The 25555-nt window shown below is 39.4% G+C and overlaps 2 protein-coding genes across 3 annotated transcripts in view; one reads left to right on the top strand and one right to left on the bottom strand.

Annotated features, from left to right (window-relative positions):
- Positions 1 to 7829, top strand: part of atxn1a (ataxin 1a) — a 92371-nt gene extending 84542 nt beyond the window's left edge. For both annotated transcript variants that reach the window (XM_079590357.1, XM_079590358.1), the window contains 2 exons: positions 1319 to 3414; positions 4563 to 7829. In XM_079590357.1, coding sequence (XP_079446483.1) covers positions 1621 to 3414; positions 4563 to 5123 — 2355 coding nt within the window. In that variant the 5' untranslated portion in view covers positions 1319 to 1620 and the 3' untranslated portion in view covers positions 5124 to 7829. The remainder of the gene's footprint in view (positions 1 to 1318; positions 3415 to 4562) is intronic.
- Positions 7830 to 15147: 7318 nt separating this feature from the next.
- gmpr (guanosine monophosphate reductase) lies at positions 15148 to 24198 on the bottom strand. Its single transcript, XM_079590398.1, has 9 exons — positions 23728 to 24198; positions 20483 to 20602; positions 20166 to 20249; positions 18245 to 18418; positions 18087 to 18168; positions 17900 to 18006; positions 16821 to 16863; positions 16242 to 16401; positions 15148 to 16086 (listed from the first exon to the last, which is right to left on the bottom strand). Exons 1-9 carry the CDS (start codon positions 23812 to 23814, stop codon positions 15906 to 15908), a joined length of 1038 nt encoding a protein of 345 aa, XP_079446524.1. The 5' UTR covers positions 23815 to 24198; the 3' UTR covers positions 15148 to 15905.
- Between the last annotated feature and the right edge of the window lie 1357 nt (positions 24199 to 25555).

The following is a 25555-nucleotide window of genomic DNA, read 5'->3' as shown; positions in this document are numbered from 1 at the left end:
TTGCCATGTCCAAACAAGCATAGTATTGTGCAACATCTTGGTACAGTGCCTCATATAGTATTACCATGGTACTTGCATATTCTATGGTACTACCATCTGATACCTGTTACTCCAAGAATACTGCTACCATAGTACAGTATTAGCGTGGTGCCATGTCCAGTAAACCATAGAGACTTTTGTGTCCAAAAAACATGATGCTAGCATTGTACATATCCAAAACATCATAGTAATACTGTGGGACATTTAGTTACTTTTGTGTAAGTGTTGCATACACACAGCCGTTATACAGACCGGCTTAAAGGGTAGGTTTCCCTCACAGCAGAATCCGCCTGCTCTTTTATAGCACTGCGACACTTGTTAAATCATCAGGGCCTGTTTATCATGCAAAACCACCCTCCCACCAGTTCTGGACAACAGACGCAGCTGAATGGGTCCAATCAGTAGAGCTCAGGGAGAAAATGTCAAACAAGCCATAACACTGCACAACATCACTGTTTCGTCACGTGTATCCCCATACTCTCTGGAGTGGGAGGGCGAAGAAAAAGGGATGGCTTCCTACTTTGATGGAGAGCTCTTAAAGTTAACATTAAATCCATCCAATTAGAAAGTTTGTATGTATGCATTCATTAATTAATTAGTGCATGTTATTCCAAAGAAAAAAACATTTGTGTTTGTAATCTTGCATCAATATGTGACTTGCTTCATCTCTGAAATGTTTACTTTTGTTTGATGTCACCTAAGCCATGTGGGCTGTTGGTTAATGTAGTCCTTTAATACTGAAAGTCAATTCAAATCTATCTCCATTATGCCATATAAACACCCACTTTTCACAATTCAGTCAATTCGTGATAGATAAAATAGTCCCTGCTTTTTTTCTCTTTGAATATCCTTTTTTTGGAAAAATTACTCATTACGGAAGTAAAATGGGTTATTATTATTATTATAAAATGGGTTACAAATGCTATTCCATGCTATTTAAGACGTTTATATCACATTTTCCCAGTATAGTAGATGAGCTTCCAGTCTAATTTGTGATTGTTTGTTGCATGGTGGTGAATGTGTTGCTGGTTTCTCATTATCAATGATGCTCATACTGTGTGTTCCATCTTGCCCTACAGGTTGTCCACTTGCATACTCCAAACACACACACTATGAGTGTTATCCACAAGATACTGATGCCTACTCACATATATAGGGATATTTTTAAAAGCTGTTGAATGCACTGAACTAGCTTATTACTTTAAAGTGTCTTGACAGAGTTTAAATAGGCCTGTCTTAGAACAGAAAAAACCCTAATGATGCCTTGGTTATTTTTCAGGTTCTTCCTGCAGTCCTGGAGACTCGCTCTCAGAGGGAAATGATTCCACATGAATTGCTTGGACCGCTCTCCCACAGCAGGTGTGACTTCCATTGCTTAAGACTGAAATCTGTGTCCATCCAACCTTAGGAACAGGACATTTCCCCTCTCACCACCACTCTCCTCTCTACCCCATCCCCATCCTCGCTCCGAGCCAATCAGTGAGAGGGCACACTCTGTTAGCAAGACAAACTGAGACCAAGAAGGACCGGTAAAGAGCCAGAAAAGACAGGGGGAAGTGTGGTACAAGATTCTCAGACACCATGAAGTCAAACCAGGAGCGGAGCAATGAATGCCTGCCTCCAAAGAAGCGTGAAATCCCAGCAAGCACTCTGCCCTCAGAGGTTAGGCCTATGGTGATGGCGCCTGCAAGTGACAGCCAGCGTGGGGGGAACCTGGCCTGGCTTGCGAGTCTGGCAAGCGGGCATGACAGAGGGCGGCAGCACATTAGCAACTCCGGAGAACCTGAGGGGCCTCAATACAAACCATTATCAACCATGGCTGAAAGTGCACCTTCCTCATCCACGCACTCAACCAGAGCTCTACCTACAGTGACCACAATACCTGCAGTGTACACGTCACCCCTCTCTCAGCCTACTGGCACCATCCAGTACACACCCCTGCCTCATAATCTACATTTCATCAGCTCTCCGTATACTGCACCATATGCTGGCTACATCTCTCCACTAGTTTCCCATTCGGCTGCCACCACTACCACACAACGTGAGGTTTATGCCAGCACATCTATTTCTCCAGCATCCAAAATTGACCATCACCATCATTTGGCCCGTTCAGGCATGGTCACAACTGACAACACCTCTTCAGCCCACTCCACCCAATACGTCCACATTGCTGGTTCTCCTCTAAGCGTATCCCCTCGGACTGCTCCATCACCCCATGCTCACTTGCCTCTACACTTACACCCTCACCACACGCTCCCCCTCAGTGGCCCCTCGCAGGTCTTAGTTCAGTACACAGATGGACTTTTATCCAAGAGAGAGGAGACAAGGCCCAGGGTGGTGCTGAACGGAGAGCTGGAAAAGGACAGACGCTTTGGTCCATCTCCCGAGTCCAGTGCAGGGAAGCAGGGCAGCACTGCCAAAGGGGGTTCTTCCTCCCATCAGCACCACATTCACCAGCAGCAGAGCCCACGTCACTATGAGGCTCGGCATGTGGTGCTACCTGCTGAATATGCGCAGGACAGTACAGCCATGCGGACCTCGTTGGTGCTGGTTCCAAATAGTCATAGCTCCAGTATTGCTGATCCCGGAGGTTCACTGGACAGGCTGCCTCCCCCAACATCCCACGCTGATAAAGGAGGGATTTGTGCAGGCAAACCTGTGTCCCGCACTTCTTCCTCTGCCTCCCTTCCATTTCATCCTCCCCCTCCACCTGTGGACAATCTGAAGGGAGCAGTTACCACACTGTCTCCCCATGCAGTTATCCAGACCACGCATAACACCACAGAGTCACTTTCCCTGGGCCTCCCCTCCACCAATTTCTACTCCACCCAGCAGCCCATCATTGGTTACATTGCCGGCACAGGGCACCAGCAACCTCTCAGCTACCACACCAGCCTACCCCAGCACCTGGTCATTCCTGGAACTCAGCCGGTCATCATCCCAGTAAGTGGAACCGAAGCTACTGCTACATCGACCACGACGCACTTGTCTGCGGCACTGCCCCATGCTTTCGTCACCTCAACGGCCCCCAAAGTGGAGAATTTTGAACCTCCGGCCCTATATTCCCACCCTGCCCCAGCTGTGGTTCAAGCCCAGCTGCATCTGCCTGTGGTTCCAGCCCCTGCCAGCCTGCTGACGACTCCACCACCACCCTCAGCCCCTTCCCTGCCCCCTTACTTCACAAAGGGCTCCATCATCCAGTTGGCAGATGGGGAACTGAAGAGGGTGGAGGACCTGAAAACGGAGGATTTCATTCAGAGTGCGGAGATCAGCAATGAGCTGAAGATTGACTCCAGCACTGTAGAGCGTATCGACAACAGTCATACACCTAACTTCGCTATTATACAGTTTGCTGTAGGAGAACATCGCTCACAGGTGGGGTAATATATTTTTGCTTTACAGTTGCTGTAGAAATGTTTGATGACAAACCTGAGCATCTATTTCCCATATATAAAAGGATAAGGGTGGGCGATATAGAAGTAGAAATAACAGTAGAAATTTGTCAAATTATATACATTATTATAGGATCATTGTACAGAACCGCCTGCACATGGTAGTAAAATAATTTATTAGAAAAAATAATGTAATGAAATTGACTTTTGGCTAAACCCCTATGTAATTATATTGTAATCAAAATAAATATTTTCTAGAATATATATTTTTGCTTATATTGCCCACCCCTACGAACAGATAGCACAGGTTGTTTTTTGCTACATAACTATTGCAATGATTTTCAAATGCTCATAATTATGTTTATACTGTATATTGTTTTGGAATGTTTATATACAGGTATATACAGTGCATTTTTTTATGTGATCATTTACATTAGAATCACATTCATTTGAATCCTGCTGTCTTAAGAGGTGGTATTACAGTGGAAATATATGCCAATATATTTTGCCCCTTAATGAAAGACATTTTTATAATATGCAGATGGTATCTAAAGATTGCTAATTTAATTTAATATTTAACAGTGCTCCCTGGGGAAAAAATCTTTACGCCTTTTACAAATGCCCAGGGATCTTCTTTACTTTATTACATCTTTCATGCATTTTTATCATCTGTTTGAATAACCATATGATAGTCATTAAGTTTGTTTTTTATATGCTTTGAGTGTGTGAATGTCCTCCTATTTGAACTCCACCTGCACTCAATCAGTGTAACTAGATGTGGGGTAAATTGGCAGCTGAAATTATCTCCCTGTTCCATAATCCCTCCCCTGGCTGTCCCCATGGCATCTTTGTTTAGTTTGTGTGGGATTCACTGACAGAATTGAGTCATTCCTTATTTCTGCTTCCTTCTGTTGTACTGCGAGTAGGCTGTATGAAAAATCTGCTTCGTTTGTCTGGGAGTTGAGATGGGGCCACCCACTCAAAAGCAATTCTAAAGTCTGTCAGTTTGAGAGGCGCTGATTAACAGATGCTATTTAGCAAAGGCATTCATTCATATCATCAGGCATTTGTGCATGACTTCTACTGTGTGAATTCCATTTCCTCTTTTTTGCCTCCCTTTTTCTCTTGCAGGTCAGCGTGGAGGTTCTAGTTGAGTATCCTTTCTTTGTGTTCGGCCAGGGCTGGTCATCCTGTTGTCCAGAACGGACTAGCCAGCTGCTCGAGTTGCCATGCACCAAGCTTTCAGTGGGTGACGTCTGCATCTCCCTCACCCTGAAAAACCTGAGGAACGGCTCCATTAAGAAATGCCAGGGGCAAGTCTTGGATGCGCCTACCCTTGGTCCACCCCTTAAATCACCCAAAGCACTCTCAAGCGGCACACGTGGAGGTGTTCGGCACACAGAACAGGAAAATGGACTTGGGCAATGTGTAGATCAGGGAGGTGGAGGCGGTCAAGGCAAAAGAGAGAATGGAGAACTGAGGTTTGGCGAAAGAGACATCTGCAAAGCACCACCGCTCACTGAATCAGAGTCCAGCGGGAGGCCCACAGGCCGTAAAAGGAGATGGTCGGCCCCTGAGGGCTGCAAAGTAGAAAATCCTGAAGGAGAGCCCCCTTTAACGTTCCCCAAGCCTTCCTTCATCCCTCAAGAGGTTAAAATCAGTATCGAAGGCAGATCAAATATTGGCAAGTGAACACGTATTGGACTGTCAGATTTTAAAAGCAAAATTTGCCCTCAGAATGTTTATTTTATTTTATTTTTTAGTTCTGATTTGATTTTCTATCCAGATTACTATACTTAAAGGCTAAATTGACTCAGTGTGTACATGATCACTTCTAACATTGTAATAGATGCATTCAATATTACACAAACAATTGATTGGTGCAATTCATTTGATTGGTCAAATTCAGGGCAGATGTACTGTAGTACCAGGTGAGAAGGTAATGAGACAACTGAGCACTGATTGTATATACTGAAGCCTTCAGGATATCATGCAGTCACAGCTAACAAGGCTAAGTCTTTCTAGTCTCTCACCTATGATGTCCTAAAACAAACTTGGTTTAACTACACCTAGTGGCAATTTAAACATTCACCTGCTGAGTGAACCTGAAAATGTTAGTAAGGGAAGATGAACAACTGGTGTGACTAAAAATTGCTAATGGTGGCAGAACGGAAATCACTCCTCCACTGGTTGCAGGAGTTTACATGATGTCAGCCATCTTGTTTAACTGTGACTAAAAGAGACTATCCAAATCAATCCTAACAATACAGAGCAGCATCGTCAGCGCAGTTAGACTAGCATAGATTATATTAACATTTATTGAAATGCAAGAAGACGTTTCCAAATACTATGGTACAGGCCAAGAGAGATGATGTCATTGAGAGGGGACACTTGCCCCATTGAAAGACGAAACTAATTTTAAACAGGGAAGATGGAGGAGTCTATTTTTATATATCCAACTGTCTAACCTTTTATTTAACTATTTTTGTAGTTTTGCATGTTTTAATTTTCTGTCTCACTTTTCAAACCCTCCCATCATACCTTGATGGGTAGATTTTTCTTGTTTTTTTTGTGATGAATGTGTAAACCTTGCAATCAGGGGTAATTTTTTTACATAGGCACAGGATGGGTTCTTTCTTGATGCATACAAACACAGTGGTGAGTTGTCCCTTGTTTTTAGTGCCGTCTCACCTGTTTTTCGTTCAAACAAAAGAAAGTTGATTATTTCGAAAGAAAGAGAGCAAAAGTTGTCTGAGGAGGATGAGATGTGTTGTCCTGAAGCACTTAGTTAACACCTGTCATGCTCACTAGCTGATAGTCAACTGAGTCAAATGATGATGATTATTTTATTAATTATTACTATTATTATTATTACTGCTACTACTATTTTCTGTTGATCTTTTAACATGAACACCGTACTGTATGCTGTATCATGAATTGGATGTTGTGTGGCACTCTGTGGGAAGGTGATTTGCTCACAAGAGTCGCCGTGAAAGGATGAATGTAACAGTTGGTGAAAGAGCAAACTATGAGATTTTGTCCCCAAGAGGACTGCTTTAAAGGAAGCACTTTTTTCATTGCGTCTGATTGGCCTAGCCTTCTGAAGCAAGCTGACGGCTTGAGTAAAGACGGGCACAAGAGGCCGTGGCCCGTTAAACAACTGCCATTTAAGTCATTTAAAGCAAAAAGAGTCATATGAAAGTGTGAATGCAGATGGAAATAAATACAGAGACTGTTTATATATTTACAAGAGATATGAGAGTTGACGTGAAAGTGAGAAACTCTGGCTACAGAAATCTTTGGAAGATCGAAGGGTGTCATATACCTGTTTGTTAGCAATGTATGTGGTCGTGCACGCATGCGAGTTTGTGTGCAGCTGCGCACGGGCTTATGCACATGTACACGGTTACGGTCATTTTTAATCATGTTGAATTATGTCATGTATTTTTTTGTACATTAACATGTATAGAGCTGCAAATGCTATATCTATCTTACTGTATGAGAGCGTAAGACTACATGAGCACGTTTTTAGTCCCGTCCCCCAAGACTCATCGAACGTATGTGAAAAAAGTCATGTAGTAAATTCAGTGATCTGTAGAATATTTGTGTGAGTGCGCGTGCGTGAGTGTTTGTGTGTGTGTGTACATACCACACATATTATAAATAGATATTTAAGTTCTACTTAAAAGAATATTGCAATTTGCACATCTGGAGAGATAGTAACATGATTTATTTTGTTTTCTGCCAGCACAGGACAGGGCCGAAAACCCAATTTTTACTAAAATGTAGCAGTTTCTTGACATGTTTGCTTGGTTTGCAGGTCTGTTTGGTTCATTTTCATTAGGAAAACAAGGAAGCCCCTTTTAAGGGGGGTTTGAATTACACACAAACACATGAAAGCAGGATTGCGCACGGTGCTTTGTCGAGGCGTTCGCTCCGTAGGGGTGGATGAAGTCATAGCTTGTAGCCTGCAAACCTGTCGAGTCATTCGAGCGGCCACACTCAAGTTAGCTTGGGTTGGTGAAGATCTGGCAGGAAGAAGGGTTGTAGTAGAAAATAAAAGATGCATTGATGGACGGATGGATTTAATGAGTGGTGGAGGGTGGGTGAGTGCACCCCATATACAATTTGAAAATGCTTTATTTTTTTATAATAAAACAGGGTTTCTCAGATCAACACCACAACCGTGCATTTTTTTCTTTTTTCCATTTGACATGGCGTCTCTGTCCCCATGTAATGTGCGTGTTTTAGTTTTACTTAGAGTGTATGTGTGGATGTATCTGCTTCAACCAATCAAACTTGATATTTTCATTGTGTTTATTTTGGGCCAAAAGCTAGAAATAAGATGTGATATTGTTTTGTCCATTGAACCACCCCAAGAACATGACTGTCAATGGCGAATTGGTCTTGCATTTGTTTGGTTTTTCTTATCTTTCACTGTTGTCCTTCTCTTCATGTAATGATCAGTGTTTCGATGTTGCTCACTGCTTCGATCATTTTACAGTCTGCCTCCTTCTGGTTGCACAGTGCGGTTCCACGTACACGAGAAGCATTCCGAACAACAGCACGTAGCAATAACCCCTAGTCTCTAGTGCTGAACCAAAAAAAAAACAGAGAACGGGACATCAATGCCAGACTTTCTGTTCGACCTCAGCAATCTGTTTTTTTTTTTTATCCTCTTTAGGTTTATTTGTGGTTTGCACAGCCAGCCCTCAGTAACTTCAGGGAGAAATGTAAATTAATATGCAGTGACAGAGTCTGTCCCCTCCTAGCCGTCTTAACCCGTAATCGATAGTGACCTCCAGATGCTCTTCAGGTGCCCATACAGAACCAGTACGCCTCTCTCAGAGTATGTTTACCCAACCGCAACCGTTAGCTACCTTCTGTTGCCTGGCATGTACGTGCGACCTCTTTCTCACCCGGCACACCCGCTACACTTCTTTTCTCTTCTTTTTAATCTGTCTCTCTCTCATTCATAGCCATAGAACCTTGACAGTATTTCTGATGGAGTTTCATATCGCCTAGCCTGTTGAAATTCGTTTTTTTGGGGGGGTCAATTATGACTGTAATTTACTTGTAATGTAATGTAATGTATTTCAACCCATTTTGCTTCCATAATGTGATGTATTCCAGAGTTAAATAAGAAATCAAGAAAAGTTGGCTATTCATACCAGAATGCACAGTCAGACTGAGTATGAGTTTGCTAAAATAATAGCTAATTGGTTAAGATTATCCGTTAAGTGATATTAAGTGGTAATTCTTTGATGCACCGATGAATTGCTCACAAAATAAATAGGTTCGATTTTGATTTCATGTTGACTTTAAGTATCAGTTGTTATCGACCAGGAGACAAGCAAGTGTATGTGTTCAGTTCCAGGTGTTATTTGTTTGCATCTGGACTTATAACTTAAAGACTTTTCGACAATAATTTGAACATCCATGTTGTTTGTTTGTCTGATATTGAGGAATAAGTCCAACTGCAAATGAATTAAACATGCTTGGCGTGCGATGTCCTGAATGAATGAAACATCACAGATGTTCTGTGCCATCACATTTAATGGTCACCACAAACAAAGAGAATAAAAGATGCACATGGTACAGCTGGTGGTTTATTGTGCTGATAATGATAGTCTCTTATGACCTCCAGTGCTGAGAGACAAGAGAAATAAGAGAACATTAAAAGTGGTGGCTGCTGTTTTGACACCTATTTTTTAGCATCAATGTCACATGAAACTCAAACCCCACTGGTGATGTTCGAAACTCTTCTTCTGTTTAAGCTCGACACGTTTCACGCGTAACAGTTTGTGCCATCTGCATGTAGCACTGTTTCTGTGGTTTCCATTCATACTCCAGTAGCACTTTATTTAACAGTCCTGTTACGCATGTACATACTGTGTACTTATTATAGCAATTACGGTAACTGGGTTTGAACTCTGAACCTACCCCTAAACCTAACGTTAACCCATGTAGTTACTTTCTATTACCAGTACTTTTTGGGGTAACTACACTGTAAGTACACGTACTGTAAAATAAAGTGTAACCCATACACCTTCTCCCACAAATTGTATTCTTTGTAGCCTGTGGGTTTTATTATTTGATTTTGCTATTTGTGAGTTAATATGGCAAATATTGTGTTTCACTTTGTTGAAATGTTGCACATTTCATTTACTTTGGAAGAGGGGTGAGTTTGGAGTTTGCTGTGTCTGACATTATGACAACATCATTTGCTTTTCTGATAAAGGTCAAAATCTTTCCTTGGGCTTACTCAGGGATGGGAAAGAGGTATGAATGTGTGTGTGTCGAGGAGGTTGTGTGACCTTTTAAAGGTTTTTGTACATGTAAATATATATATATATATATATATATATATATATATATATATATATATATATATATATATATATATATTCTTGTGTGTGTTAAACTGCTGTAACCAGAATAAGTCATTTCATTGGCCCTGTGCTTTGGTTTCCCACAATGTCTCTACACCATATGAGGCCTTCCTAAAACACTCTGTGCGTCTCCGTGAAAGCGTCTGTATCAGTCTGTTTGTCCGCATCACAAGCTGTCTGTCCGTCTGCCTGTTGTCCTTCTGACGTCACAAGCCCAGATCCTCACAAATGCAAGATACTGAAAAAAAAAAGACTGAGAAATGATTCATCGACCTCATCAAAGTGGGGACCACTTTTATAGAAACAAACGAAAACAAAATGCACATTTTTGTCATTTATAGAATAGATAGACTTGATAATACTGTTTCAGCACTTTCTAATCCTGAGGAAGATAGAGTGAGACTATGGTGTCATCGCAGTTTTCTCCCCTCCAATACGAATTCCCTCCGTCTCGGCCCGTTCCTGGGTCCAACGGGTTGAGACGACGAGGACAAAGAGTTGAAATAACATTTGAATGGTCCTCTACGAACCTGAGATGACTTTTACTTTTTGTTGTACTGATGTGTGCTCGAGCACCATCGTTCTGTTTTGTTTTATTTTTATGTTGGGTTCTATATTTGACCTTGCTTCATGTACTTTGGACTTTGTACTTTTGCTTCGGTCTCCTCTGTAGCACTCTTTTATCATGGTAGTAGGAGACAAGAGAAAGTGTTTTAATGAATGTTTTTAAGAGCGACTCTGTGACGGCTCTTTCTCTCTCTCTCATAAGAGGAGCACCGCTGACTTTTCCTTGTTTTTACTTTCATTACTCTGGCACAAATGACAAAAAAAAGATGAATGTTGGATTGCGAGTTTCAGCAGTTTGAAAAATAAATCAAAAGTTTTTCTTTTTATTGTGGCTCATTGAAAAACAACTTTATTTTGAGTTTGCTTTTCTTTGAAATGAGTTGTAAAATCAGTCAGGATTTCTCTGTTCAACTTGACTGTTGTTTGACTTCTTGTCAATTGTCCAAACAGCTGGATTAATAACCTCAGGCTGAGAATCTTCTACAAGCCCACGTTATGGTTTTGTTTCACCCTGATGTATGGGCTGCTTGATATGGGTATTGTAACTAGTCTTATTGTTAATGCTATAATTGATATATGATCATTCAGCTATATCAGTGCTAAAGCAGTGCACACTCCTTAAAAGAGGAGTCATCCCCGGCCCACGTCTCTCACGTCGTTTTGGTGAGCCGGTAAACTGACAAACGCTTCCTCAGAGAGAGGTACATCCTGTGTTCTGTTACCCTCATCTGGCCAGGCCTGACCAGAGCGCAGGAATGAGACTCAAGTTGAATCTTCAGGAGTATTTGTCACTGTTGGGTTGAACTGGACACTCAACCATGGTTGACCACTGAGAACTAAACCCCAGGGACGTTTTGACCATCACAGGCCGGAACCGACTCGTGTACAGATGCTGTTTTCACATACACAATGTCACCTTCACGCATAGCAATCAACAGCCTCGTAACGTGTATTTATCCTTCAGAATTTGTACAACTAAACATATCTTCAAGAAAAAAAGGTCATTTTGTAATTATGGATTTCTTGCCAATGAATGCTTAATAAGATGTCTCTGTAAAATTGTACTCTGTAAAATCTTTTTAGGCCTAATTTTAACATGTCAGTCATTTCCAAGTATGTTTTGTGTAGATTCTGAATGAATAGTGAGTTTCTCATGAATAATCGCCCCATGATTTGAAAGCTGAGGCCGGATAAACTATTAGCAGGAGGTGAAATAACACTATGTACACCTTGTCAGGTGAACAGTTCGGTTATCATTAAATGTGCACGCATGTCCAGCCACCTCTAATTTTTTATCCCCCTGTTTGTTTTCGCTTTTTGAGATTGAAATGTTAAGATGTGTTTCGTGAAACAGGAAGCCATTGGTCATTCCTCAGGAAGGAGTGTGTTCAGATATAGCAGTAATACCCCATGTTTGCTGGACTAAAGGTGTTGCGGGTCGTGTCATAAAGAGATTTGAAGTCTTCCATTGGAAGGGAAATGGAAGCTTTTTTTCTAGTTTCTTTTTTTCACTTGCCATTGGGCAGAAAGATCCACGATCATAAAACCTCCGGATTGGACCTCTACCTACTGTTCAAAAAACATTGACTCAGTGGAGGTTACAGTGGGTTGCCATATTGTCAGTGTTGTTGTTTTCTCCATAGTTTCAGTGCTGTGGATTTACTGGACCTATAGTGTGTTAGACACCATGCAGAAATGTTGAGCGAGACTGTTAAAGTTGAGAAATTGAATGTCACATCCAATCCTGAGGTTCTATTTTCTTGGAATTGCATTTGATGATTCTGGCCAGTAGCAAGCAATGGTTGTTAGGAAAGGAAGTTGTGTTTTGCACCTTACTTATAAAGGAAAATATATGTAAAAAAAAAAATCTATATAAAGCCCTAGGTAGGAAATAATTGTGAAAGGCAATTTGTTTTTGCTCTTTTGGTTCATTTTATTTCCATATGCGTGCATACTCTGTAAGTTGTGTAAAATATTGTACTTGCACTAGCTTTTTTAAGAAAGAAAACTAATATAAAAAAAATTTAATTGAAAATTCTATTTTCTAATTGTGGTGTGTCTATTTGTTGGATACACTCACGTTGTTTCTTGGATTTTTTTGGTCCCTTTCTTTGATGGTGCTTGCCGGTTTTCTAGTTAGAACTTATTTCATTATTCTGAACAACAAAACAATATTTGATTCAGGTTGTGAACAAATTTGTTAAAAAAAAAGAAATTGTCTGTATACCAGTACAAGTTTATTGTTGCAGTATACACGTACTAATAAAAATTACAGTGCCAATTGCAAACTGCACCCTTTTTGGAGTATGATTTGTGAGAACGGGGTTTTAAAGGTGCTTTTGTCAGATAGAGTGGGCTTATTTCGCCGACAGACATGAACACACACTCTCAAACAATTGCAGGTATTCCACAGGCTTCTTTGACTTCAGCGCACCTAGTCAATGGCGTGTGGGTGTTGGCGGAGGTGGCGGCCATAAGTATTCGCTGGATCATTCATTTGAAAAAGTGTAGATGGAAGATCTTATCAGACACGACAAACCCACACTTGACTGTGTGGGAAACAGCAGTGGCTGGCACAATGAGCCCAAACTGATTCAGCTCTGTCTGCTTGTCTGTGTTTGTGTTACCATGTAGTTTCAACCACAGTACAGTAGTCTGAAAGAAGGTAAGTTGATTATAAAAGTCTGAATATACACATTTAATGAAAAAAAAAACATGAAATGTCATCTGTGTGTGATGAAGACTCCCCCAGGTACAGAACACTGTAAGGAATGTTTATCAAAAATCATTTCACGTCTTTTTGGAACGCTCGATTCTGATTGGAATATCTGACAGCAGATTTCAGTGATTGACCAATGGCAAAGCTGAACACCTGTAGCCTATATCAACAGAAACCAGTGTAACGAGAAATCGGGTCTATAGCTGGGCTCACGTTATGTTGTAATTACCGTAATTTCAAGATGACAACACATGATGTTCTTCTCTGAGCTCAGGCTGGGAATTATGCATTTCTATAGCAACATATCAACTCCTAAATTTATCTTCAGCGGTCAGGTACAATGGTACTCAAAAAATTCCCAGCTTACAAGTTGTAATACAAGCTCTACTAGGACGTGACGTTGAAATCTCACAATTATTGTTAATTGTTATTAATTATTGAATGAACCAATTTTGAGCCAATGGGATTTGCTTGGGGTCCTAATAGAGTGCCACAGTCGGGTTTCGGAAGTAGGCTCCAAATCACATTCATTTTCTTCATAGGGGATTTTTAACAATTTATTAAGCATTTAAGACAGCTATTGTGAGGTTCAAAGTTGTTAATCGATGATATATGTTTTCGCTGAAGCCATTAGTCTGCTTTATTTCAACTTGGTTTTTTTAATAATCGTGTTTATCAGTGGAATTACCCATGATTCTTCTGAGAAATCTTCACCAATCACTCACATGAAGCACTGCAAATGACTTGATAGTAAAGTTGTGTCCCAAATGACACACTATACACTGCACTTATACTCAGTCTAGTATATGAATTTTATAAGGTTATTTTGTCATTCAACATCTGAGTGTAAAAGCCCCTCCCCCTCCACTATGTAATTAAAGCTGCATGAAGTGTCCGACATTCCACACTTCGGTTAATTAAGTGCATCATCCGGCTATTTAAAGAGTACTTTTTCTATTTGGAGTTTTCAGTGTGAACGCACTACTCGCACTATTTATACATAACGTCATAGAATAGTGCATAAGTCTCCCTACACTCTCAAAGTAGCCTACTTAGAAATTTGTGTGCAAAATTAACATATTTTGCAATTATCTTAAATGATGTTTTTTCTACTCAATGAGCAACTTTAAATCAATAGTTTTGTATTTATTTATCCATTGTTTTTAATCATAACATGATTATAGCATTCACAATGCGTCATGTACTTTCCCTTATCAACGCTGTCAAATACACAGTCTTGAACCTTTGTCTTTTTTATTGCTTTAAAATCAAATGTTGTGATTTTTTTGTGAATTACCTCATTGCTGGTTGATTTGGTTCATGGCTTATGACTCTTTACAAAAACGTTTTAAAAATCCCAATGGGGAAAATGAATGGTGAAAATACTTCTGCTATCATGGCAGCTCGGGATTTGAAGTGTTGTAAAAGGAGATGATGTTTTTATTACTCAACAGGTGAGTAAGGTGTTTTATTGAACCTGTAAACTGCCAGCTCTAACAGAGTTAATTGTGAAGCATTATCTTTGGTTTTAGCGCTGTAATTTATTTTCAAGGAAGTACCGTGTTTATTAATGGGTAAAACTACAGTAACGAGATCCTTTCCTTTTACACTGGTTATTTCTCTTACGCCCAGTAGTCAGTGTTTTACGAGCAATAGGACAAAGACACAGTCCATCCACACAGTCACACAGAGCTGAAGCACAACCAAAACAATGTTCTTCCTCAAAATACATGCAGTTTTGTTTTTTAACCGCTAGAGATCCAAAGGTTACCTACTGTACCGTAAACCTGCTTATTTCTATTTTTTCTAGTGATAAAGTATGTTTACGAGCTGTTTAATTCATACGCTTTAATCAAATTAAAATGAATTAAAACTAAATACATAATATTATCCCATTATGAGCAAATTTTCTATATAGACTTTTTTCTTAACGGAAGCATGACAATAATATATAGCCTAAGTATGTACAGTCAGCCGGTCATATTCCAAAATAACATTTGATCACATAATTTACCAAAAATGGAAAGGTACTCAGGGCACAGTTTTATTCAGATGTTTATTCTTCCATATGTAATGTTTTATTTATAACACATTTAACCCTGTATTTTCTACCTCATCTAAACTGCACAAGGCATGTTGAAGAAATGAGGTGCAGGAGTTTTCACATTCCTCTGGTCTGATATGACATCCCACCACACCCATTGTACAATCACAAAGGAAGCAGGCCAGCAGAAATAGTTCACAACAGTACACAATGCACCAATCTCTGCACAAATCAACTCAAACTTCGAGCACAACACACAGGAGCGAGCATAAAGTGGCAGAGAAGATTCTCTGCTGGCGTGTAAATTCTTCACTAGCATGCATTTCTTTCCGTTGCTATACTATAGGGAGAGACTGGGTTGCATAGTTACAAAGAATGAATCATATCACTCTAGTATTTTCCTGTCAAGAGACTGATTAGATGTTTCATTATTCACCCTCTCGTACAGATGCGACCCCGTTGCAAACTCTAAAGAACTTAAAGGTTGTAAATGAACAAAACTGAGCCATGCTACAACATTGGTTTTCAAAAGACGTTGTATACAAGGTTCCTGAGTATCTAAGGAGCACAGAAAACTGGAAGACAGAGGGAAATATGTTCATGAATGTCATTCCTCTCCTCTTTATGGTAGAATTATGCTGCTCATTTCACTCAAAATTCTGATTAATAGAATGATGACAGAATTTTCATTAGCAGCTGAACTATTCCTTACCTAGTAATGGTGAAATCTGTATTTGTGAGTGTGCATGTGACTAGGTGAACATTTGGCTAGACTGCTGTGTGACTCTGATGAAGGTCGTCCTGCGGCTCAGTTCTTTGAGTTTGGCAGCTCCAACATATGTGCATGTGGACCGCAAACCACCCATGATGTCCCTGATGGTGTTTTCCACGTCACCTTTGTAGGCCACCTGGACCGTCCTGCCCTCTGATGCCCTTGAAGTCACATAAACAGATGTACACATAAGATGACCTGCAATATCACAGTTATTTATGTAGCTCTGGTGCCACACATCCTTTAACAAATGCACTTAAACCCCAACATGAATTGGCAGAAATATGCCCTATATAATGTATGAAAACATCCTCACCTGTACTCTGCTACCCCTCCGACGTACTTCTTCATGGCTGTGTCCGAGCTCATCCCATAGAACATCTTGAACTTCTTGCCCTCTTTCTCAATGACTTCACCAGCACATTGATCGTGTCCCGCTAACATTCCTCCCAGCATGACAAAATCTGCCCCAGCGCCTATAATGAAAATGTATGATTAGATAGATAAAAGGCCCGTTCACACCAAGAACAATAACTATAAAGATAACTATAACAATAATATTAGCATCCACACATTGTCGTCTCCTGCTTTAAATTCCTGAGCTCCCTAAAGGAAGATGGATTCTGATTGACTATCAATGTTTTTATCATTAAATAGCTGGAGAACAAATTATTGTAAAATAGATTCCAATAATATTGTGTGGTTATCGTTATAGTTGTGGTGTGGACTATGCTATTGTTTAGAATGATTTTTAAAATATCATTATCATTCGTGGTGTGAATGGGCCTTAGTAGGACAACAATAGATATAATAACTTTTATAATAGTACAAAAACAGTCAAATTATGCTTTTATTGTTTGGTGTTAGAAACATGAAACCACTCATCACTGCTCACCAAAAGCTTTGGCAACATCACCGGGGCAACTGCAGCCTCCATCCTAGAGAAAAAAGAAAGCTTTACAAACTCCTATATGGTCATATAAAGTACAGCACAGTTGAAAAGCATTCGTTTTTAGACCATAGACGCCATATTGAATTTAATGCAGATGAAAGCTTTGAGAGATAGACTTAAAGTCAAAGTCAATGGCATGCACTGTATAAAGGTCATGGATCACTTAATTTTCAACGGCCTCGCTTTCTTTCCTGTCAAAAAATAAATATGGCACTACCCCGACTAAAATGGTCATGTGTGGCACTAGTGACGCAAAGGTCAATTCCCAGTTCTTCAGTTTCCAGAAATGCATGAGCTGATACATTTTTTTATTTGAATCCAAAGTTGCTACTTAAAATTAATTTAGATTTTACTGTTAAACCTATAAAACAGAAATTGCAATTTAACTGGATTTTATTTAGAAATAAATTCACTGTAAGTCTCCCCATGATTGAAGAATAAACTACTTTAAAAAAGTGTTTTTTGTCTAAAATAAAAATAATTATAATAGCATGCTGCGGGGAATAGCATGCTGCGTTGAAGTCATGTGACCGTAGTCTAGTGCGTTTAAACGTTTAGCTTTTTACCTCTGTCAATATTATTTAGGCTTCAAAATTCATAAAAGTTGTGTTCATTTGCGAAGATAATCATGATGAACAAAATGTGTAAGATTCATACACTTTTGTTGGTCACAAAACTTATTTTATGCAATAATCCAAAAGCCAACAGAAAAGTCATATTGGGTTTTTGTCCAGGATACCAGGGTGATGCAAACTTCCGGGTTGGCCTAAAAAACATTCGGCACTCAACACATGTCTGTTTTGGTGTTGATGAAGCCTTTCTGATGGAACCATAGACTGTAAAAAAAAAAAAGATTGGACAAATAAAACTGGCAAGGTAGGGAAACAGTGGAATAGAGTTGAGGATGCTGCCCTCTTGTGGTAATGTGATGTCACTTGTATGTGGGTTCCCAACTGCCAATCTATGCATTGCATTAAAGGCTACTAACCATGATGATAACCATTTGATTTAAAGAGACTCACAGATATTATGTGTCCTTTCAGTCCATGGGCCGAGTCAGCACACTCAATAACAGCACTCAGTTGAGGATAACCCACACCGGTCTTAATGCGTGTGGTGCACACAGAACCTAAAGATCACAGGTGATGTCAAACATCATTAACATGCTCCAGATTAAGGAATATGCAATTTAATATGAAGGACGATTACCTGGCCCAATGCCCACTTTGATGATATCAGCTCCAGACAGAATGAGTTCCTCCACCATCTCTCCTGTCACCACATTTCCTGCCTAAATGATCAAGATCCTTTTGTTGTTCAACAAACACACTTATGCTTGCTATATAATGTTTGGGCAAAAATCTCACCATGATGGTGTGCTTAGGAAACCTTTCCCGAACTTTTTTGACAAACTCCACAAAGTGTTCTGAGTAGCCATTGGCCACGTCCAGGCAGATGTACTGGATGAGAGGAATGGCCTCCAGGATGCTGGACAGTTTTTCCAGATCCGCCACTCCACTGCCTGCGCTGGCCGCGACATGCTGAGGATGAGACGGTAGATAGCCTATGCTTCATTGATTCACTGCAGGAACTTTGTGGAGAAATAAGGAAGTTTCTGTCTAGAAAGCTAAATGTGCTAAAAGTTATATGTGGGTTAATGTGGGTTCCACATTAACACACATGTAACTTTTTTTTTTCTTTCTTTCTTTTTTTTACACACATGTAACTTGTATCTTATTCTGACGACTTTCCCCCCCTCAGAATTGTGAGATATAAACTCACAATAAGCCAGTTATGTCAGAATTGTAAGTTTAGGCCTATATCTTGCAATTCGGACAATAAAAACTGACATTATAACTATAAAAGCAATTTATAACTATAAAAGCAAAGCGAGTTTATATTAGGCAATTCTGGGGGGAAAAGTCAGAATTTAGAGTTTATATCATGCAATTGTACTACGAAAAACAGAATTGCGAGATGTAAACTCGAAATGACGAGGGGGGAAAGGTAAAAATTGTGAGATAAAAAGTAGGCTACTTTTTTTTTAATTCAGTGGCAGAACAAGCGGCCATTATGTTAGTATGTTGAGGTTATTATAGACAGATTTGAGGTCTGAAAGAATGCGCCTTATGGTTTCTAATGTAGGCTATTCTGTCTGTTAGGTGGTTGCTCGATTGTTGTGGCTGGTTGCTTGGTTGCTAGGGTATTTTGGCTGATTGCTGCTATGGCGTTACTAGGGTGATCTAAGGGTCAGATAGCTAGAGGAGGATGCTAGGCCTTTTCTAGGGTGTTCTTTTTTTTCTTTTCTTTTTTTAAGACAAATGTTTTTCCTCTGTACAGATAAAAAACGTTATCAAAATCATTCCTGTTCACACGGATCCGCGGAAACGACTAAAAACGCTGTAAACATGCCGGACAAGTAACTGCCTGGCAATGTCACTTTGTGAAGAAAGACTACACGCCTGCGCACATATGCGCATTTAAACGCGCATGCCTATTGAATAAACACTTAATACTAGGGCTGTAACGATTAATCGCGATTAATCAAAATTCAAAATAAAAGTTTGTGTTTACATAATATATGTGTGTGTATTGTGTATAATTATTTTGTATATATAAATACATACACATGCATGTATATATTTGAGAAATATTTGCATTTATATACTGCATATATATTTTTATATGATTTATATTATATATAAATAGAACTATTTTATATATAAATAACACATTTTTATTAAATATATACATGCATGTGTGTGTATTTATATATACAAAATAATTATACACAATACACACACATTTATTATGTAAACACAAACTTTTATTTTGAATTTTGATTAATCGCGATTAATCGTTACAGCCCTACTTAATACCCATGTGCATGCCGTCGCCGTTTTCACAGATTCAAGTTTTTGACGTTTACATGGAGATGATAACGGTATCGCTTTCAAATTCCGTTTTCAAAAACGTACACTTTGAGACCATTAAAAGTTTTAAAAAAACAACTAATTAATCAATTAGTTGTTGGAATTAATCAACTGGAACTTAATCAATAAAAAAACATATTTAAGCTAGACAATGGCTAGAGCTGCTTTACTGCCAAAACAATCTTTGTTGCATTAATTTCCTATTATCACCGTAAAGCTGCTTTGAAACAATCTGTAGCCTATTGTAAAACGAGCTACATAAATCAATGCGATTGTTGAGTAGTTGATAGACTATACCTTTTAATTAAACTGCTTTTGATTAAGCGAGGCAAGAAAAACATTTTTGTCCATTCACCTCAAGGCACTCTGGATGACTGGCAGCAAAAGTCTTCCACTCCTCCAGGGAGTAGTGCTTCTGGATGGCTGTGAAGAGAGTGTGCTGAAAGACAGAGCAGAGAGAGGTCTGAGAGACCAGCGAAGTGTCTGGCTCCGAGACAGACAGAAATATAAGAGCCTCTTGATCCCAGTGCATGGAAACAGGACACAGCTAATTATGTTTCAGTGATAATCACAGAGATAAAACATAGTAAAACAAGACTTTTCCTGGGTTATATTTCAGACGCAGGTGCTGTGTTTCTTCAGTTAGTGAGCTTTGTTTAAAGAAGCCCTCACCTTGCTGAGCACCTGTGCCATCTCAAAAGTACCGGTGGTGTCCATGTTAGCGGCGATGATCGGGATGCCATTGTAAGTCTGCTTTGAGTTCCGGAATGTGAAGGTCCTCTGCAGGTCAACCTTCAAGAACAAAAAATAAAGAGGAAATTACTTTTTTAAGGCGAGACACGGCAGGCAAAAACATCGTTTTTTTTTCACTGGTCAATTTTGAGATTTTAGGCTATTTGTCTTCAATAACATGTCTTCTTTCAGACTTGTGGTGAAAAAAAGTCCAAAATACACATTTAGGTCTTTATTTCACTACACTTTGTCTATTTGCGTCTATAGATTTCTCCGAAATTCAACAAAAGTTGGCGTTCTAAATCCACGCGCTGCTCCGCGATCTCTGTGTTCTTCCTTTAATCACGCACATGTCTGAAAAGCTCTCTCTCTGCTGTACAATGCTGTCGGGTCCAAATATGGTCATTTCCTTTTAATCAGCAACCAATCGTGAAAGTAAAATGGGCATTTAACCCTAAAAGCGAAATCTCATTGGCTGATGTCAATTTCTGACAACGTGATTGGTTCAGATGCATCACGTGATACGCTCTGACACTTAGATGTGTGTTTTTGACTGTTTTTCTGCTCAGTTAAAGGCCATAAATGCTGTGTTTATAAGTTTTGATGTGATTTAGGTGGTTTGTATTGTTGTTGCTAATTATTTGATAAGATATTGTGTCAGTAAATAGTTGTTTCTACTAAAAAAGTATGATTTTTTACATTACAAATCTTTAAATGCCTTTTTCTCAAAATGGGTTTTTTGTCATCCTCCAGTAGAAACATCTCAGCCTATGTAGCACCGATGTACACCAAACTTTCCAGTTATACACTTAGCAGTATTCTGAAGATATGTTCAGAGGGATTTGTTAATAAATCATTCCTGGCCTGATTTATGGGACATTTTAATCCCAAAAATATGGCGAAAATCGATTTTTTAAGGCTATGGACAGTATATTTTGATTTCCTAGGTAATGAAAGCATATATCCTGAAATCCCTCTGAACATCTTTTTTCATCTTGTGTGTAAACAAAATGAAAAAAGAATTTTGCACCTGGCTTTATCATATGTTCAGATCTATCTACCGAAAATATATGCAAAAGTGTGCATATTTAATGAGATAATACCTAATTTGCATAATTAAACATACAAATTTCCAAAACTTGTAATACATTTTTTTTATGAACTTGTGTAAGTAATCAACTGAGGAAGTTTCATGGTGATATCTATTATTTTTAAATTGTACCCTACCTGTAGTGTCTCGCCTTAAACATAAGCAATACATGTGACCAGAGTCTAAAGAGCCTCATTTTAATGGATAAACCCATAATCATCCCAAACATCCTGTGTTCCTATATCCTGTTCTCCTGTAACCCATCATAGCATGAACTCAGAGATATTACAACTGAAAGATATTTAGACCCATCTAACTGTAACAACTGAGTGGATGTCAAATGCAGTGTTCAAAGTGCAGTAGTGCTTCCTCTGAATAAAATAAAGGGTATCCGTCTGTTCTAGATTGAGATTTGAAACAAAATATATTGATATATAACACAAGAGTGAGGCAAGCAGTCATATTGCATACAGTATATAGCCTATATTTTGCATTGTTTTTCTGATTAAAGGAGAACTAAAATGTTTAGGTGTTTATAATGTTAGTAAAAGTTTTTATTGTATTTTATGGTATTTATTATTTTATGGTATTTTACATTATTTTGGAATGTAATAATAAAATGTGACACACCGATGCAACTTATCTGTTTATTATTATTATAAAAATTTTCCTCAACAATGCAATTATAACCCGGTGTAAGTTATAGTCCGGTGCGACTTACTTTCTGGAAAATACGAAAGATTTTAAAAAGTTTAGTTTAAATTGTAATAATATTTCACAATGTTACTGTTTTTACTTTATTTTTTATCAAATAAGTGAAGCTTTGGAGTAAGCCTATTTAAATTCTTACCAACCCCAAACTTGCTAACGGTAGGCTAGTATATAATCAGAATATGACCAAATTCTGATTAATATCATCCATCCAGCTGATAGACTGCGGTGGGCTTAAGTGAAATTGTGCTGAATCATTTATAGTTTTGTCTGCTTGGAGAAAAAAAAAATATTGCAAACTGATATGCACAGAAGGTCTCTCTCTCTCGCGCGCGCGCACACACACACACACACACACACATGCACAGACGTTCTCAGGTTCTCCGAATCAGTTCTCAGTGATTTCCAGTTCCAGTAACTGCTGCAGTCACACCGGTCACACTGAATAATCATCCTGCTGCTATTTACTGAACTGCTTTTGTGCTGTGGGGAACAAATTCACCATTTTCCTGTTTGAAGAGACATTTCACGGACATTGTAGGCATACGATCGGGATCCTCTCGTTTATTGTTGATGTTTAAGGCTAGGTCAGTGATAGATTACTGCAGGTTATAAAGAGGACCTCAGCTGCTCTTCTATTTTAATGAGCCTGTATATCATCAAACCACTGTTCCTTCCCCCAGTGACAGCCATCAGATTAGCCAGACGCAGCGAGATCTCACCCCGGCACTTTACGTCATCCTGCAGTGAAAATCTCCTCTGAATTCATCAACCACACAGGAAAAAATGAACAGAATATACAGTAGATGATCAATGTTCTGACTGATTAGCACGTGGATTTTGAAAGTAGCTGTTCAACAATGAAGCTACACGTTAACCAGAACAAAAATAATGTCTGGGTGAAATATGAAAGAATTACAGGCATGTAGATAATAATATTTTGGTATCAGTGTTGTTGGGTGGACCTGTAGAGTGACCAAGAGTTACACCACAGTGGAATCTGCTTCTATTCATGTTTAAAAATAGGCCTGAAGCATGCCAACATGTTTTGAAAGCACTACTCATGTTGCTTTTCCTTAGCCTGGTCAGTTGACCCTGAAAACCACTGGACTTGTTTCAAGACACATCAACACCACAAAATAAAGAGAAACCAACATAGCACTGTCTGCCGATCAAGCTTGATAAACTGCTTGAAGCTTAAACATGGGCCTCATAAAAAACAGATGAACTTCATCAAGGTCATCCTAATTTTCAGTTTCATTCTTTGCCCAAACATACATGCAGCTCCCTTGGTTCTCAGTTTAAATGAATCTTTCAGGTATAACAAGACCAAGGCCAGTGGCACACATTTCTTTTAACAGAGACAGCAAGCAGATGTTCTTACCTCAGACCTGCTCTTCAGACTGCTCCTCTTTGGTCTGAAAAGGACATCTTTAAAGTCCAGTTTGAGGTCAGCATCCACCCGGGGCATAGTGACAGGCCTGAGAGCGGATGAGAATCTCCTGAGACGGGCTGGTGCAGTCACTGGTGCAGTCACTGGTCCAGAGCTCCAGACACCAAACCCGAACCGGCAGAAGAACAGCGTATTTATAGTGTAGAAAGGGCCGTCACTGCCCAGGCCCCCATGGCTTTATTTGGCAAGGCCTGTACGCTCTCTCCTTCCCTCTCTCTCCTCTCTCTATTCCCCCCCTCCGCCTGCATTCAGTCTAGAGTGGCAGAAGCAGTAGCAGTGATAAAAGTGTTTCCTACGTCTGTCTGACACACACATATACACACACACAAGCGCAGTCACTGCAGCTCAGCTCAGCACTGCAGTATGTGCAGAGCTCCTACTGTCCAGCAGAGGCATTGCTCCTCTGATTCAATGAGTGGACTCGTGGGAAAAATGAGAGAGAGAGAGAGAGAGAGAGAGAGAGAGAGAGAGAGAGAGAGAGAGAGAGAGAGAGAGAGGAGAGAGAGGGGAGAGAGAGAGAGGGGTGGGGGGATGGGGGATGGGAGGGAGGGAGTAGTAGTAGAGGAAGGACATGATATACATTCACTTTTTTTGTCTAATACAGAAATCATGGGATAATACAGAAATCAATTCCTGTATGAAATAGCCTATAATTGAAAAAAAACAAAAATGTTGTCATAGTTTTCTTGCTATGCACTATCTACAGCTTTATTATTGCATTGTATGCTCATTGTGTATCCCTGATTACTGTTGTTTTTTGCATTTAATTATTTCTAGTATGTAAATAATATAATTATTCAGTGCCTGTTGTTTGTTACTGGAATCACTGCTTTATAATCCGTATGTTGTATGTTGGAATGGGATTTTTTTTTCCCCAGATTTTTTTTTTTTTGCATTGGACTAAAACTTACTTACCCCCTTGCTACACTTTTGGTGTTCAAGGTAAAAAATGACCGACCTACAAAAAAATAGCTAATACTTCTCGTTATGCTATTATCACCAAATATTGGATTCAATCTCTATGTCAACTTTTCTTTTAATAAGGACAGGTGCTGTATTTATTTTTTAAACTGACTGATTGTAAGACTTATTGATCTGAGCTTATATTGGTCAAAAAAAGGCCAATGGGCAAATTTGGCCAGGGTTAAACCCCTACTCTTTTTTGGAAGGACATCCTTGGGTTTTAATGACCGTAGAGAGTAAGGATCTCGGTTTAACGTATCATCCGAAAGATGGTGCTTGTTACAGTATAGTGTCCCCATCACTATACTGGGGTGTTAGGAGGACCCACACAGACCACAGGGTGAGCCTCACTAATACCTCTTCCAGCAGCAACCTACAGTAGTTTTTCCAGGTCTCCCATCCAGATACTGACCAGACTCAACCTTGCTTAGATTCAGTGTTCAACCAGTCTTAAGCTGCAAGGTGATATGGCTGCAGACAATGAATTAGTGTTCTGGAGTATGTTCATGCTTACATGTCACATATGTGCTTGCAAAGATAAAGGCCTCAGAACTGTGCATGCGTTGTTACATCCACACACACACACACACACACACACACACACATTCATGTGCACAAACAAAAAAAATGTGAGTATTGCAGGCTTTCTTTTACACAGAGATGAACTTTATCCTCAGATCAATGAGACCCAGATCAATAAGATCTATGATTAGTACCAAAAAGAAACACAAAACCTTTCCTAATTGAAAGAAAATGTACAATGTATAACATTTAAATAGTATATACATGTCTATTT

Source organism: Phoxinus phoxinus (genome assembly GCF_949152265.1).
Source record: "Phoxinus phoxinus genome assembly, chromosome: 19".
In the NCBI taxonomy this organism is placed as follows: domain Eukaryota; kingdom Metazoa; phylum Chordata; class Actinopteri; order Cypriniformes; family Leuciscidae; genus Phoxinus; species Phoxinus phoxinus.
The sequence above is the reverse complement of the archived record's forward strand: the minus strand, read 5'-3'. Positions and strand labels throughout refer to the sequence as shown.

What these genes read in the sequence shown, in the direction of transcription:
- gmpr (XM_079590398.1), bottom strand. Translation starts at nt 23,814, where the DNA reads ATGCCCCGGGTGGATGCTGACCTCAAACTGGACTTTAAAGATGTCCTT. An exon ending in TGATGTTGCCAAAGCTTTTG is followed by an intron (nt 16,402 to 16,820) that starts GTGAGCAGTGAT and finishes TTTTCATTATAG; the next exon opens with GCGCTGGGGCAGATTTTGTC. An exon ending in GGAGGGGTAGCAGAGTACAG is followed by an intron (nt 16,087 to 16,241) that starts GTGAGGATGTTT and finishes TGTGACTTCAAG; the next exon opens with GGCATCAGAGGGCAGGACGG.